The sequence below is a fragment of the Lagenorhynchus albirostris genome, chromosome 14 (assembly GCF_949774975.1).
Source record: "Lagenorhynchus albirostris chromosome 14, mLagAlb1.1, whole genome shotgun sequence".
Classification (NCBI taxonomy): Eukaryota; Metazoa; Chordata; class Mammalia; order Artiodactyla; family Delphinidae; genus Lagenorhynchus; species Lagenorhynchus albirostris.
The window spans coordinates 80,064,987-80,078,420 of NC_083108.1; the positions used below are offsets into that span (position 1 = coordinate 80,064,987).

Consider the following 13,434-nt stretch of genomic DNA (forward strand, 5'->3'; position numbering starts at 1 on the left):
GCAGGTATGTTTCCAGGGTGGTGGCTTGTGGGGGTGGGCCCAGACGGAGACTCTGGGGCCTGACCTGCTTCCTTCTTAGGTACCTTCTGCTCCTGCTCGGCATCACAGTCCCTTCAACCCGTCTTCTCCGGCTTCTGCAGTTCCCATTTCTGAGCTTCCTTAGCTCGCTTCTTGGCACTATGCTTCTTCTCTTCCTCTTGTTCCACTTGTACGTACCGCTGCCTGTTACTCTGACCTTCGTGTGTTATAACATCTTGTTTGCACACTGCTTACGCTGCTTCTCATCTAAGCAACCATTCACCACTCTGTCTAGGACAAAGGCTGGATCTGTCCTGCAGTAAACTGTCAGTGGATTCTGTGTCCTCAAACACTTGGTACAGCTGGACCTGAGTAAAACCACCTGCAACAGAGGCTGACAGACACTGGCCATCTGGTCAGCCTCCAGCACCTGGGTGTCCTCAACAGACTGGTCCATCCTGCCTGCCACTTTGTTCAGCCCAAGAAACCCAGGCTCTGGGGCTCCGACAGGCAGGGGGAAGGCAGCTGAGGAGCCACAGATTTGTCTAGTGTCTAGGGCAGACACGCCTGCACCCTGCAACACGGCCACCTCACTGAGCTTTGAATGTCAAGCTAGCCTTGTAGTTGTGGTTATTCTGCTCAAATATAACACGTCAAAGTTCCGATATATTACTAGACTCAATCTGCTAATGTTGTGCTGAGAATCTCTACTTCTATTGATATATTAAGAAGAATACTAGCTTGTAACTTCCTTTTCTTGTCGCATCCATGTCAGGTTTTGGTATCAGGGTTATGCTGGCCTCATCAAATGAGGTGATAAGGGTTTCATTTTCTGCACTTTTTTGTTTTTTTGTGGCCATGCTGAACAGCTTGCAGTGAAAGCACCAAGTCCTAACCACTGGACTGCCAGGGAGCTCCTCCAAACTGGCATTTCTTTAGCATTATACAGAACTGGGCCTGAGGAATTTTTGTGGGGTAGATTTTAATTACAGATTCAATTAATGTAACAGACACAGGATTATTCCATTTTTCTGTGTCAGCTTAGAAAGCTGTGTTACTGAAAGGACTTGTTGATTTCTTCTACGCCGTCAAAATTGTTCAGAATAGCTTTCTGATCTTGTCTTTGCTATTTCCCTTTTACTTGTATTTAATTTGCTGGTTTTCTACTTTCTTCAGATGGAAGCTTATTTATCTTTTTGTTATCAATTTCTAGTTTAATTCTTTCACGGTCAGCAACCAGCTGTATTTCAATCCTTTGTAATTTGTTGAGTCTTGCTTCATGGACCAGTAATATGGTCTATTCTGGTGAATGTTCCTTATGCATTTGAAAAGCATATTAGAAGTAGCACGATAGGGACCTTCCCTGGGGGCACAGTGGTTAAGAATCCACTTGCTAAAGCAGGGGACACGGGTTCGAGCCCTGGTCTGGGAAGATCCCACATGCTGTGGAGCAACTAAGCCCATGCGCCACAACTACTGAGCCCGCATGCCTAGAGCCTGTGAGCCACAACTACTGAGCCCACATGCCTAGAGCCCATGCTCTGCAACAAGTGAAGCCACCTCAATGAGAAGCCCGCGCACCACAACAAAGAACAGCCCCCACGTGCAGCAACGAAGACCCAACACAGCTAAAAATAGATAGATAAATAAAAATAAATTAAAAAAAAAAGTAGCACAATAGAAATAAGTGTTGGATTGAGTATATTTACAGTGTCTTTCCACATCCTGATTTTTCAACTGCTTGTTCTGTCAATTTTTGAGATAGATGTGTTAAAATCTCCAACTCACTGTGAGTTCATCTACTTTCCCTTTTATTTCTGTCAACTTTTGCTTCGTGTACTTTTTTTTTGCAGTACGCAGGCCTCTCACTGCTGCGGCCTCTCCCGTTGCGGAGCACAGGCTCCGGACGCACAGGCTCAGCGGCCACAGTCCACGGGCCCAGCTGCTCCGCGGCATGTGGGATCTTCCCAAACCGGGGCACAAACCCGTGTCCCCTGCATCGGCAGGCAGACTCCCAACCACTGCGCCACCAGGGAAGCCCTCTTCGTGTACTTTTTTAATTTATCTTTGACTGTGTTGGGTCTCTGTTGCTGTGCGTGGGCTTTCTCTAGTTGTGGCTGCTCTTCATTGTGGTGCATGGGTTTCTCACTGTGGTGGCTTCTCTAGTTGCGGAGCAAGGGCTTTAGGCACGCGGGCTTCAGGCACACGGGCTCAGTAGTTGTGCAGGGGCTTAGTTGCTCCACAGCATGTGGGATCTTCCCGGGCCAGGGCTCAAACCCATGTCCCCTGCACTGGCAGGAGGATTCTTAACCACTGCGCCACCAGGGAAGTCCTTGCTTCGTGTACTTTAAATGTGTTAGTAGTACACATGCATAAACTATTGGACCATTTAGCACAAGGTCATGGGCAACTTGGACAAGAGGTTTTGATAGACTAGAAGGAGGCAAAAGCTTGACTGGAGTGGATTCAAGAAAATGGGAAGAATGAAACAATACATAAAAATAGCTCTTTTGAGAAATTTCACTGTGAAGGAAAAGAAGCAGGGTGCTTAAGGCAAAAGACAGTTTTTAGATAAAAAACATACTATTATTTCTCTAATGAAGATCCAGTAGAGATGGGAGATTGATAAGCAGGAAAGATGTTGGGGCTCACTAGACAAGGAGCAGCTGGGTTTTGCTGGGAGCAAGAAGAGTCCATTTCACAGCACTGGGGGAGACAGCAGACCTTATGGGCAGAGGCTGCATGTGGAAATTATCCATTGATTACTTTTATTTTCGTGGTCAAATGGCCAGACCATTTTACCTTATAGTGAGTATGGGGAAGGAGATATTGCAAGTTTGAGGAAATAAGGTATACACTAAGTTATCTAAGAGAGTAAGAGAGTGAGCAGACTAAGAATATATGGTCTGAGTGATGGGCAGCATGAATAAAACACTAAGCTCAAATACTGACCGAGTTGCAGGCATTTGCTCGTTCTATTTTAGAAAGACCCTTCAATTCAGTATCAAATACATTCATCTTCTCTACCAGGCAAGTGAGAGCAGTCTCTGTAGCTTCTCCAACTTTTTCATACACACCCTTCGCCTGTAGTAGTTAAAAGCATACAAATTACAAAAAGGGAAAAGTAGTAAATTTTCTTTAATAAAGACTTTTTCCATAGGTGGATAATCTCTTGCCCATTGTACCATTATTCTTTGGGCCATTTTTATCCTATTCTGGAGCATATGATCCAGATAATTAAAAATAAACTCAAAGCATAGGTGTGCATTTTATCTTTTTCTAATAATTAGATCTTTCATTTCCCTTAACCATAAGAAGCCAATATTCACAGTATTAATTCAAACATAGGGAGCTTTCAAACAGTATTTGTAATTCCTTGTCATTACTTATCATTCTACAGAGTTTACATTCTGTTTCCGTTGGGGACTGGCTTGCCTTTAGAAACCAAAGAATTTATCTCACTGTTTAAAATTAAAAAGGGAGGGAAAAAAGGTTTTCTGTTGGTTAAATTTTATATTATATCATCATCATCATCATCATCATCATCATCAAAACAACCTTCTAAGCCTCAGCCTGTCCTCTAGGACATAATGTTACCCATCTTAAAAAGCAAGATCAATACCCTATACTTTCAGGAAAAAGTATCCTGGTTTTAATCATTTATAGTAACTAAGCTATACACAGAAGAGAACATCATGTACGCTACAATTCCTAGTTAAGTAACTGCAATGCTCAGTCACAGAGAATATATGAAAGGCTTCCAGCTTCCTTTGGGTAGGTCATGCTGGCTCTGATAGAGATAGGCTCTTAATGGAAAGGGAAAATAAAACCAGGAACCCATACTTTCAAAAAGGGAGGAAGGAAGGCTGGATTTTCATTCCACCCACCGCACCCTTGAACTAGGAACAGCCAGGTCTAGTTTCTCATTTGTGAGGAGGCTTACCTCATTGTAATCCAAAGCAGAGTCATTACAGAGAGCGCAAATTGTTGCCAATTCCACAAGACCATCATACTGATGACAATTCACTGGTTTATCATCTTTATGTCTGTCAAAAGAAAAAGTAACTCTTAGAACACACTGTGGTCATCTCTGTTGATTTTTATTTAATTATTTACTAATAAATAGAATTTTGTGGACAACGGACTGGCAAGCATTCAAAAGAAATCTGATGCTGGAGACAGAATATGTCTCTGGTATCAGCAGTCAATCAGTAAACACCAGGAATTCTTAGTTAATGAAATTCCTCCACCACTGGTATCAATGAAAAACAAACAGGAATTCCCTGGTGGTCCACTGGTTAGGACTTGGTGCTCTCACTGCCAGGGCCCTGGGTCCAATTCCTGGTCAGGGAACTAAGATCCCGCAAGCCGTGCAGGGTGACCAAAAAAACCAAACCAAAACCAAAACCAAAACCAAACCAAAGCAAACCAGAAACCCCACTTGAAAATTTAGGCTTCAAAAGATGAAAAAGGGTCACTGGCTTATACAACCTGTAATGTCAATTTCAATTTCCAAAGTATGTATTATCCATTTTGTTTTTAAAGAAAATGAACTACTCTGATAAACATGAGCCACATTAGGAAAACTGTCTGAACATTTTAGAGACACTGCAAGTCTATACAAGCACCAAACTACCAGAGTGGAGCCTTTAAAAGACAAGGAGGGATTACTCACATTTCTCCAATAGGTGCATATGTTGATCCAGTTATGGTAAACTCATTAAGGGAACAAGTATCACTGTCAACTTTGTCCAGAATGAACATCTACAGAAAAAAAAAGCCTAAGTGTTGAAAAGGTATAAAAAATATGCTAGAAAAAACATATAACATTTGCTAAGACAAAAGGCCTTTCTCACTTAAGTATAAATGTTAATGAAAGTGATTAATTGAAGCTCAGCATGAGGAATATTGTCCCTTATTCCAGCTGGACACTATTAAGACTGCCTCCCCCATCCACCTAACAGTCTGAGAAACAGCATCACTGAGGAGCTGAATAAATAATAAGCAGCAACAGCACCAGACACAGAAGAGAACCCACGTGAAATCTGAGTTATGAGGACTCTGGGTCAGTCAATTCCAAGACTCAGCAGTACTCTTTAGAATGCTCAGAATTCCAAATTTCAAATGGCTGGCTGAGGAAGTGACACAGGTATTCCTGCCTTAGAGCTAACAGTAAAAGCCTAGGAAGAATAAACTCACGTTTCAGAGTTGCATAAAAACTCCCCAAGTAAAATAAGACAAACTGCTTCTCTACTTCTTCCTACTTATTTTTATTGTGGCAATAGCTCATTTTCTATGAAGCTGCACAACTACGTGTATACAGTAAGGAGCCCGCAGAGCTGAATGAACTGATGCTACCAAGACAATACAGATGGAAGCAGGCTTAGGAAAGAATTCTTAATTTTACAGAATAATAAAGTGACATAAGCTAGTTTCTTAAAGATGGCTTTTTTTTCTTGGTTTGTTTTCCAATTATAATTCAGAAGTCCAGTTTGGAATGATCAAACCATTCTACAATAAGGAACTTTTAAAATGTTAAACTAAAGTAAAAAAGGGCCATGTAATGCTTTAAAAACATCTTTTCAGAGCATTCTGACTCATATTCAGTAAGAAAATCTGCTCATTTTTATTTTAAAATAACTTCTTTTGCCTCATAAGATTTGCTTATTATATAGCACATACTTTTTTTCCCCACATCTTTACTGGAGTATAAATGCTTTACAATGTTGTGTCAGTTTCTGTACAACAAAGTGAATTGGCTATATGCATACATATATCCCCATATCCCCTCCCTCTTGAGCCTCCTTCCCACCCTCCCTTATCGCATCCCTCTAGGTCGTCACAAAGCAAGGAGTTGATCTCCTTGTGCTATGCAGCAGCTTCCCACTAGCCATCCATTTTACATTTGATAGTGTATATACGTCAATTATAGCACATACTTTTAAATTCCAAAAGCTTCATTTCAAAAGTACACTCAGAACTAAATCAACCTTGGAACTGAACTAAAGCTATGAGTAAGACAAAACGATTTTTTAAAAAATTAAAATAGTAAAACTGTGATGACTCCTGATAAAAGGTGTTAGTTCAAACACATATAACTGGTTTGTCAAATGAGGAAAAGATTCATGTCCAAGGTCACATGCAGCAAGATCACCAATCCCTACAACTTCTAACAGATACAACATCTAAAAAAGGAAGCTTGGCACAAAGCTCTTTCCAAAGATGTCTGACATTTACAGAAGAGGAAACAAAGGACTAGAGAGGTTAAAAGATGTGCTCACAGTTACACAATTATTAAGTGGAAGAGAGAGAACCAGGTTTACCAATGTTTCCCATCAGAAAATTCAACTTTACCTTTCTATTAAAAGTTGTGCGACCCTCGGACATGTCACAACTTCTCACAGCCTAAGTTTTCTAACCTCTTGAGCAGGATTACCATACAATTCAAATAAAGTCACATGTGAAAAATTAACTGCACTAAGCCTTACCAAAGCAAGTTGGCATTATTATTACTATACACCATGCCATTTCTTTAATGACACTGTTTATAAAAGTGAAACTCTTTGGGTCTATACCAGAGTTCAAAATATTCTAAGACATTCAGAATTCTAACACACACCAACTAAATCTGAATGCACATGGGCATTTTAGACTGCAAGCCAGTAAACCATTTAGAAACTGCATGATGAAAGTATCCCGAAGTCAAGGGCAGTTATGCAATCCACTGCAAGAAACCTCCTGTAGAATACTGATTAGCATCAGCTTTCTGTCGCCAAATGTAGAACAGAACAAAGAGCCAAGCTATTTCTTTAATAGAACATTTTAAATCAAATCATTTAAGGGAAAATGTAAGAACAAAAACATTTTTATCATGGATTGTGTTTTAGTCTTAGTTTGAAGTCTGAAGCTGCCACAATCTTACCATTTTTTAAAGATTACAATTTCACACACTGCTTTACCTTCATGGACATAAGGACTATTCTGAGGAATTAAAGCTTACAGTCTAAGTTTAAACAATTTCCTGGGGGAAACCAAACAGATAAAATGAAATTCCCTTTCTCTCCCAATCAGCTTTTAGCGGACAACTAGCTTTTAGCAGATTCGTCCAACCTTTTATGATTCCAAGGAAAGAGAACTTAGGTAGCTCAGTTACACCCTGCATCTACTCAAGAAACTCAAGACAAGCTAGAAGGTTACCACTTGAGAGAACACCCCAGTGTGTTTTAAACACCTGTCCATTCACTCTAAATCTGGGTTTTGGACAACACAAAAAGTTGAGGGTGGATGTATCAAAAAAATACCATGACTATAAATTTGGCAAGAAAAAGATTCAGAGGGTTCAACTGTATTAAAACAAGAACAATTTCCAGTGCTAAAAAAACATTAACTAAAACCTGGAGATAAGGCCAAGGGGAGGATGGCATGTCCTTTCAATGTCATTCAGAAGCATTACTTAACAAGCACACTCAAAGATTTAGTGTTTTGGAAAAATTTAACATTCTTTTACTGTGCTATTATTAAGGGCTCATGTTTTATGAAGTTGTGGCTTTTTCTCCTGTATAAAAGATAAGCTTAGTTTTACTGCCCTATAGGATATTAACCAGTTTTTGTAATCTAACACACATCAATTCTATTCTAATATTGAGCACACTTCCTCACATGATCCTGTAACCAGTTTTACCATCTTACTGATTCTCCCTCATTGAATTAATGAGCCAAATAGAATCTCTGACATGTGTCCACTCAATATTTCTATGAGCTGTGTACCTTTTGGAAAATTACTTTGACTTGTACATAGTAGTAGTAGTTTTTTTGTGTGCGTGTGTCAATTTTATATTTAATTTATCCTTCCAGTTATACTGAGATATAAGTGACATACAGCACTGTATAAGCTTAAGGTATACAGCACAATGATCTGACTTATGATCATCATGAAATGATTATCACAATAAGTTTAATGAACATCATCTAATATATACAAAATAAAAAAGTTTTCTCCTTGTGATGAGAACTCTTAAGATTTACTCTCTTGACAACTTTCATATATAACGTACAGCAGTGCTAATTACATTTATCATGTTGTACCATTACATTCCCTAAGACTTATTTATCCTATAACTTTGTACCTTTTGATCACCTTCATCCAATTCCTCCCCCTCCCACCCACACCTCCGCCTCTGATAATCACAAATTTGAGCTCTTTTCCTATGTTTGTTTTTGAAGTGTAATTGACCTAAAACTTCCTGGTGCATGGGATAGTGATGCGATACTTCTATACATTTCAAAATGATCATCATGATAAGTCTAATTCTCATCTGTCACCATACAAAGATATTACATTATTATTGACTGTGTTCCCTGCACTCTACATTTCATACCCATGACACACTTATTCTGTAACTGGAAGTTTGTACCTCAATTTCCCTCATCTGTTTCTCTCATACCCCACCTCAAAGTTGTTTAAACAAAACCTAGGGAAATTGAATTACATGAAAGAACTTCATTCAGCTGTACCATTACATTATTTCTTTAGTTCTTATTTTGCTAAGGGAAGGTTTAAAGTTTTTAATTTTATCCCCAAGTGATGGTCAAAACAACCTAAGAAAGGAAGGATGAACACAGAGAATGAAGCAAGTTAAAGGCAATTATTTACTTTTCAAGAAGAAAACATGTCTCATTCAATGTGTTAAGGAAGTACCAATTAGAATTTTATGTAGGCAGGTAACTAGCTGGTTTATAGAACTCTTCCTTTGAAGCTCGTGTTAACATACATACACTTAGAGAAGAACAGGGAAATAAAGTAAGCACAGTCACCTAACACATTTACAGACTGCTTACAGTTATTTCCCCAGTACAAATATATCAGCCATGTAGGTAACCTTTATTTCATGACATAATTTTGGGAATTAAATGATTAATTCCCCTGGAGTATAAGAAATTACCCTTGGGCTCAAGCTACACATACAACCCAATTTGCTTAAAGCACATAAAAAGGTATCAAATTATAAATCAAAGGTTTTAAGATCCAGCAATCCCACTCCTGGGCATATATCCAGAAATGATGAAAAGATATATGCACCCCAGTGTTCATAGCAGCACTATTTACAATAGTCAAGACACAGAGGGGGACTTCCCTGGTGGCGCAGTGGTTAAGAATCTGCCTGCCAATGCAGGGGACACGGGTTTGAGCCCTGGTCTGGGAAGATCCCACATGCCGTGGAGCAACTAAGCCCGTGTGCCACAGCTACTGAGCCTGCACTCTAGAGCCTGCGGGCCACAACTACTGAGCCTGCATGCTGCAACTACCGAAGCCTGTGCACCTAGAACCCGTGCTCCGCAACAAGAGAAACCACCGCAATAAGAAGCCTGCGCACTGCAACAAAGAGTAGTCCCTGCTCACCGCAACTAGAGAAAGCCCGTGCGCAGCAATGAAGACCCAACGCAGCCAAAAAAAAAAAAAAAAGAAAAAAGACACAGAGGGACTTCCCTGGTGGTCCAGGGGGTAGGTGGTCCAGTGGGTAGGACTCCACGCTCCCAATGCAGGGGGCCCAGGTTCAATCCCTGGTTGGGGAGCTGGATCCAGCACGCATGCCACAACTAAGAGTTCGCATGCCGCAACTAAGAGCCCACATACTAAGAAGTCTGCATGCTGCAACTAAAAAAAGATCCTGCATGCTGCAGCTGAGGCCCAGCACAACAAAGAAAGGAAGAGGGGTAGGGAGGCAGGGAGGGAGGGAGGAAGACATGGGAAGAAACCTAAGTATCTGTCCATCGATAGATGAATGGATAAGGAGATGTGGTATATAGATATACAATGGAATATTACTCAGCCATAAAAAAGAATAAAAATAATGCCACTTGTTATATGTGGAATCTAAAAAAAAGGGTATAAATGAACTTATTTACAAAACAGAAGTAGAGTTATGGATGTAGAAAACAAACTTATGGTTACCAGGGGATAAGCAGTGGGGGGGATAACATGGAAGACTGGGATTGACATACACACACTTCTATATATATAAAATATATATATATATTCTATATATAATAAGAACCTGCTGTATTAACACAGGGAACTCTACTCAATACTCTGTAATGGCCTATATGGGAAAAGAATCTAAAAAAAAAAGCAGGTATATGTATATGCGTAACTGATTCACTTTGCTATACACCTGAAACTAACACATTGTAAATCGACTATACTCCAATAAAAATTTTTAAAAAAAGGAAAAAATAATGCCACTTGCAGCAACATGGATGGACCTAGAGATTATCATACTAAGTGAAGTAAGTCAGAGAAAGACAAATATAGTATCGCTTGTATGTGGAATCTTAAAAAAAAAGACACAAATGAACTTATTTACAAAACAGAAATAGACCCACAGACATAGAAAACAAACTTATGGTTACCGGAGGGGGAGGGGGAGGGGGAGGAGGGATAAATTAGGAGTTTGGGATTAACATATACCTGCTACTATATATAAAACAGATAACCAACAAGGACTTACTGTATAGCACAGGGAACTATACTCAGTATTTTCTAATAACCTCTAAGGGGAAAGAATCTAAAAATTTATATATATATATATATATATATATATATATGAATGAATCACTTTGCTGTATACCCAAAACTAACACAACACTGTAAACCAACAGTACTTCAATAAAAATAAAATAAAAGAATAAATCACACAGGGAGCTCTACTTCACTTCGCTGTACAGTAGAAACTAACAATATCGTGAAACAACTATACACTGATAAAAAACCATAGTAATTAAAAAAATAATAAATCAAAGGTTTTGATGGCACGAAGGCATGTTCTTAGGATGAATCAACAACCATAACCTGCAAAGATTCTGAAACTACTCCCACTTACCCTGCAGACTGACATCTGGTTTGTTGTCAGTGTACCAGTCTTGTCTGAGCAGATAACAGAAGTACAACCAAGGGTTTCCACGGAAGGGAGACTTCGAACAATGGCATTTTTCTTTGCCATTCTGCGAGTTCCAAGAGCCAGACAGGTGGTGATGACAGCAGGCAGACCTTCAGGAATGGCTGCTACAGCCAGGGCCACAGCAATTTTAAAGTAGTAAATAGCACCTCTGATCCAGGAGCCTCCATGAACTGGGTCATTGAAGTGTCCGATGTTTATGATCCAGACCGCAATGCATATAAGGGAGATGACTTTGGACAGCTGTTCCCCAAACTCATCTAGTTTCTGCTGGAGGGGTGTTCTCTCCTGTTCCGTGGCCACCATTTCATCCCGGATCTTGCCAATTTCAGTGTTCACTCCAGTTGCCACCACCACTCCCATAGCTTTGCCGGCAGCAATGTTTGTACCCTAGGACAGAAGTAGAGAAATGGTTACAAGACTAACACCACACCCAATTTAAATACTGACTAGTAAACTCAGACTTGTGTGGATTTTCAAGAGGGCACCAAGATTCTCTCACCACATTCTACTGGGCCTTCCAGTGGCAACCAGCCATCTAACTTTGATGATGAGCAATACCTCATGCAGGCAGTGTGGTCCATCTCTCTCTGATTTGATTCTCCATGAAATCAGAATGGTACCTACTTGCCCCAGAGCCCTCTACACCGGCCACCTTGAATCTCTATTCACAGTACTGAGCCTGGCTTGCAGACTAGCTTTGGCCTGGGACAGCGCTTAACCCCTCTGTGTTCCTGACTTTTCATACTTCATACAGCTCTCAACCCTAAGCATTCTCCACCTCTGGCTCCAACAACTCAACCCCTCCTACTTTTATCACCCATAATAAGAAGGGCAACCAGGACCATGGGCTGTCCTTGAGGACCTCCACTTAAGCACTAGTATTCAAAGATCAATACAATCAAGTGTAAGGTTCCCCCCAACCCATTTTAATTCCTAAATGTTGGAAGAACAGGGCTTCATTATTTTCATTGTAGCTCTACTTTTTTTACTTACTATGGGGTGGTTAGATTCCCATGCTAACCCACAAAAGCCCACTACTTGAAATACCACTTTAAGTTCTAAACAAACGAAAACTATAAATTTCCCAACTTTCTATTTCAAAAAAATTTAACAGAAAAATTGAAGTAGTACAATGAACATCCATTCCATTTTCATCCAGACTCACCAATTATTAATGGTTTGCCACATTTGCTTTCTCTCTAAACACAGGTTGTGAACTACACACAGTTATCATCCACATCATTTTGAAAACATCCCTTTATAGGCTAAGTCTTTTCCAAACAAAGTACTCACAGAAAAGAGCATGTTCTTCTTATCTTGATTGACGGCCCGTGGGTCAGGGACGGGATCAGTGTGCTTGATGACAGAGACAGATTCACCTAAGCAGGTTGTGATACAGAAGGTTTGTTTAGATCTGTGCAGTGTGCACCTAGAACCTTGGTACCCTCATCCGCTCATGCCACTACCACTCTCAGGAAAAAGGAAAAAAGGCCCAATTCATTCAAAAGAACATAAACTAGTAAAATTCAGTAATAGAAACTAATTTCAAAGAAAAAAAATCAAAATAAAGGAATTTAATTTTGAAGTAAAATCCCAGTCAATTACCTTTATTTTCTTGAATAACTATACAAATTTAGTTCATTTTCAGGTATCATTTTATACTCTAATATTATGAATGTAGATTTGTTGTATATTTATATACACATACACTCTGATACTTAAGGTGAAAGTATATTTACTTTTAACAAAATAAACAAACTGTAGGTACAGTATATGAATACTGAGGATCATCCACTGGAAAGCCTGTTTTTGTTTTTGTTCAATAATGCCAAAGATGAGAAATGAAAACATTGTTCTAGAAATATCTGCATGCAGTAATCAGACCATTCTATTTCAATAAACCAAAATGAAAAACAGCAAGAGACTAAGAAGTAAGTCTACTAAGAAGTAAGTAGAAGTCTCTAAGAAGTAAGAGACTACTTCTTAGAACTTTCACAATGTCTGAATCTGGTTTCAACTTAACATCACTTATGAAATGCAGTTGATCCTTGAAAACCGCAGGAGTTAGGGGCACCAACCCTCTGCACAGTCATAAATCTGCACAGAACTCATGGTTGGCCCTCCGTATATGCAATTCCTCTATATTTGCAGTTCTGCACCTGAGGATTCAACCAACTAGTATAGTAAGTACTGTAGTATTTACTATTGAAAAAAATCCACAGATAAGTGAACCCACACAATTCAAACCCATGTTATTCAAGGGTTAACTGTATATAATGAGGGTGAAATATGGCCCTAGTTGTTAGGTCAAATTCCAGGTAGGAAATTTCACTCTCAAAATTTAACAGAAGAATCTGGTTCTTCAATCTAGCCTAAAACTAGAGTATGACTTTTAAACAAAAAAACAACATTCAAGTAACTCTATGGAAAGTTTTAAAATGGAAATTATTTTTGTAGG

General features: G+C 39.4%; 1 protein-coding gene across 2 annotated transcripts in view; it reads right to left on the minus strand.

Annotated features, from left to right (window-relative positions):
• ATP2A2 (ATPase sarcoplasmic/endoplasmic reticulum Ca2+ transporting 2) overlaps positions 1–13,434 on the minus strand; it is a 61,141-nt gene that overhangs the window by 13,840 nt on the left and 33,867 nt on the right. For both annotated transcript variants that reach the window (XM_060170668.1, XM_060170669.1), the window contains exons 7-11: positions 12,270–12,355; positions 10,899–11,363; positions 4,694–4,782; positions 3,962–4,064; positions 2,971–3,102 (exon numbers count right to left, since the gene is read on the minus strand). In XM_060170668.1, the coding sequence (XP_060026651.1) occupies positions 2,971–3,102; positions 3,962–4,064; positions 4,694–4,782; positions 10,899–11,363; positions 12,270–12,355 (875 nt within the window). The remainder of the gene's footprint in view (positions 1–2,970; positions 3,103–3,961; positions 4,065–4,693; positions 4,783–10,898; positions 11,364–12,269; positions 12,356–13,434) is intronic.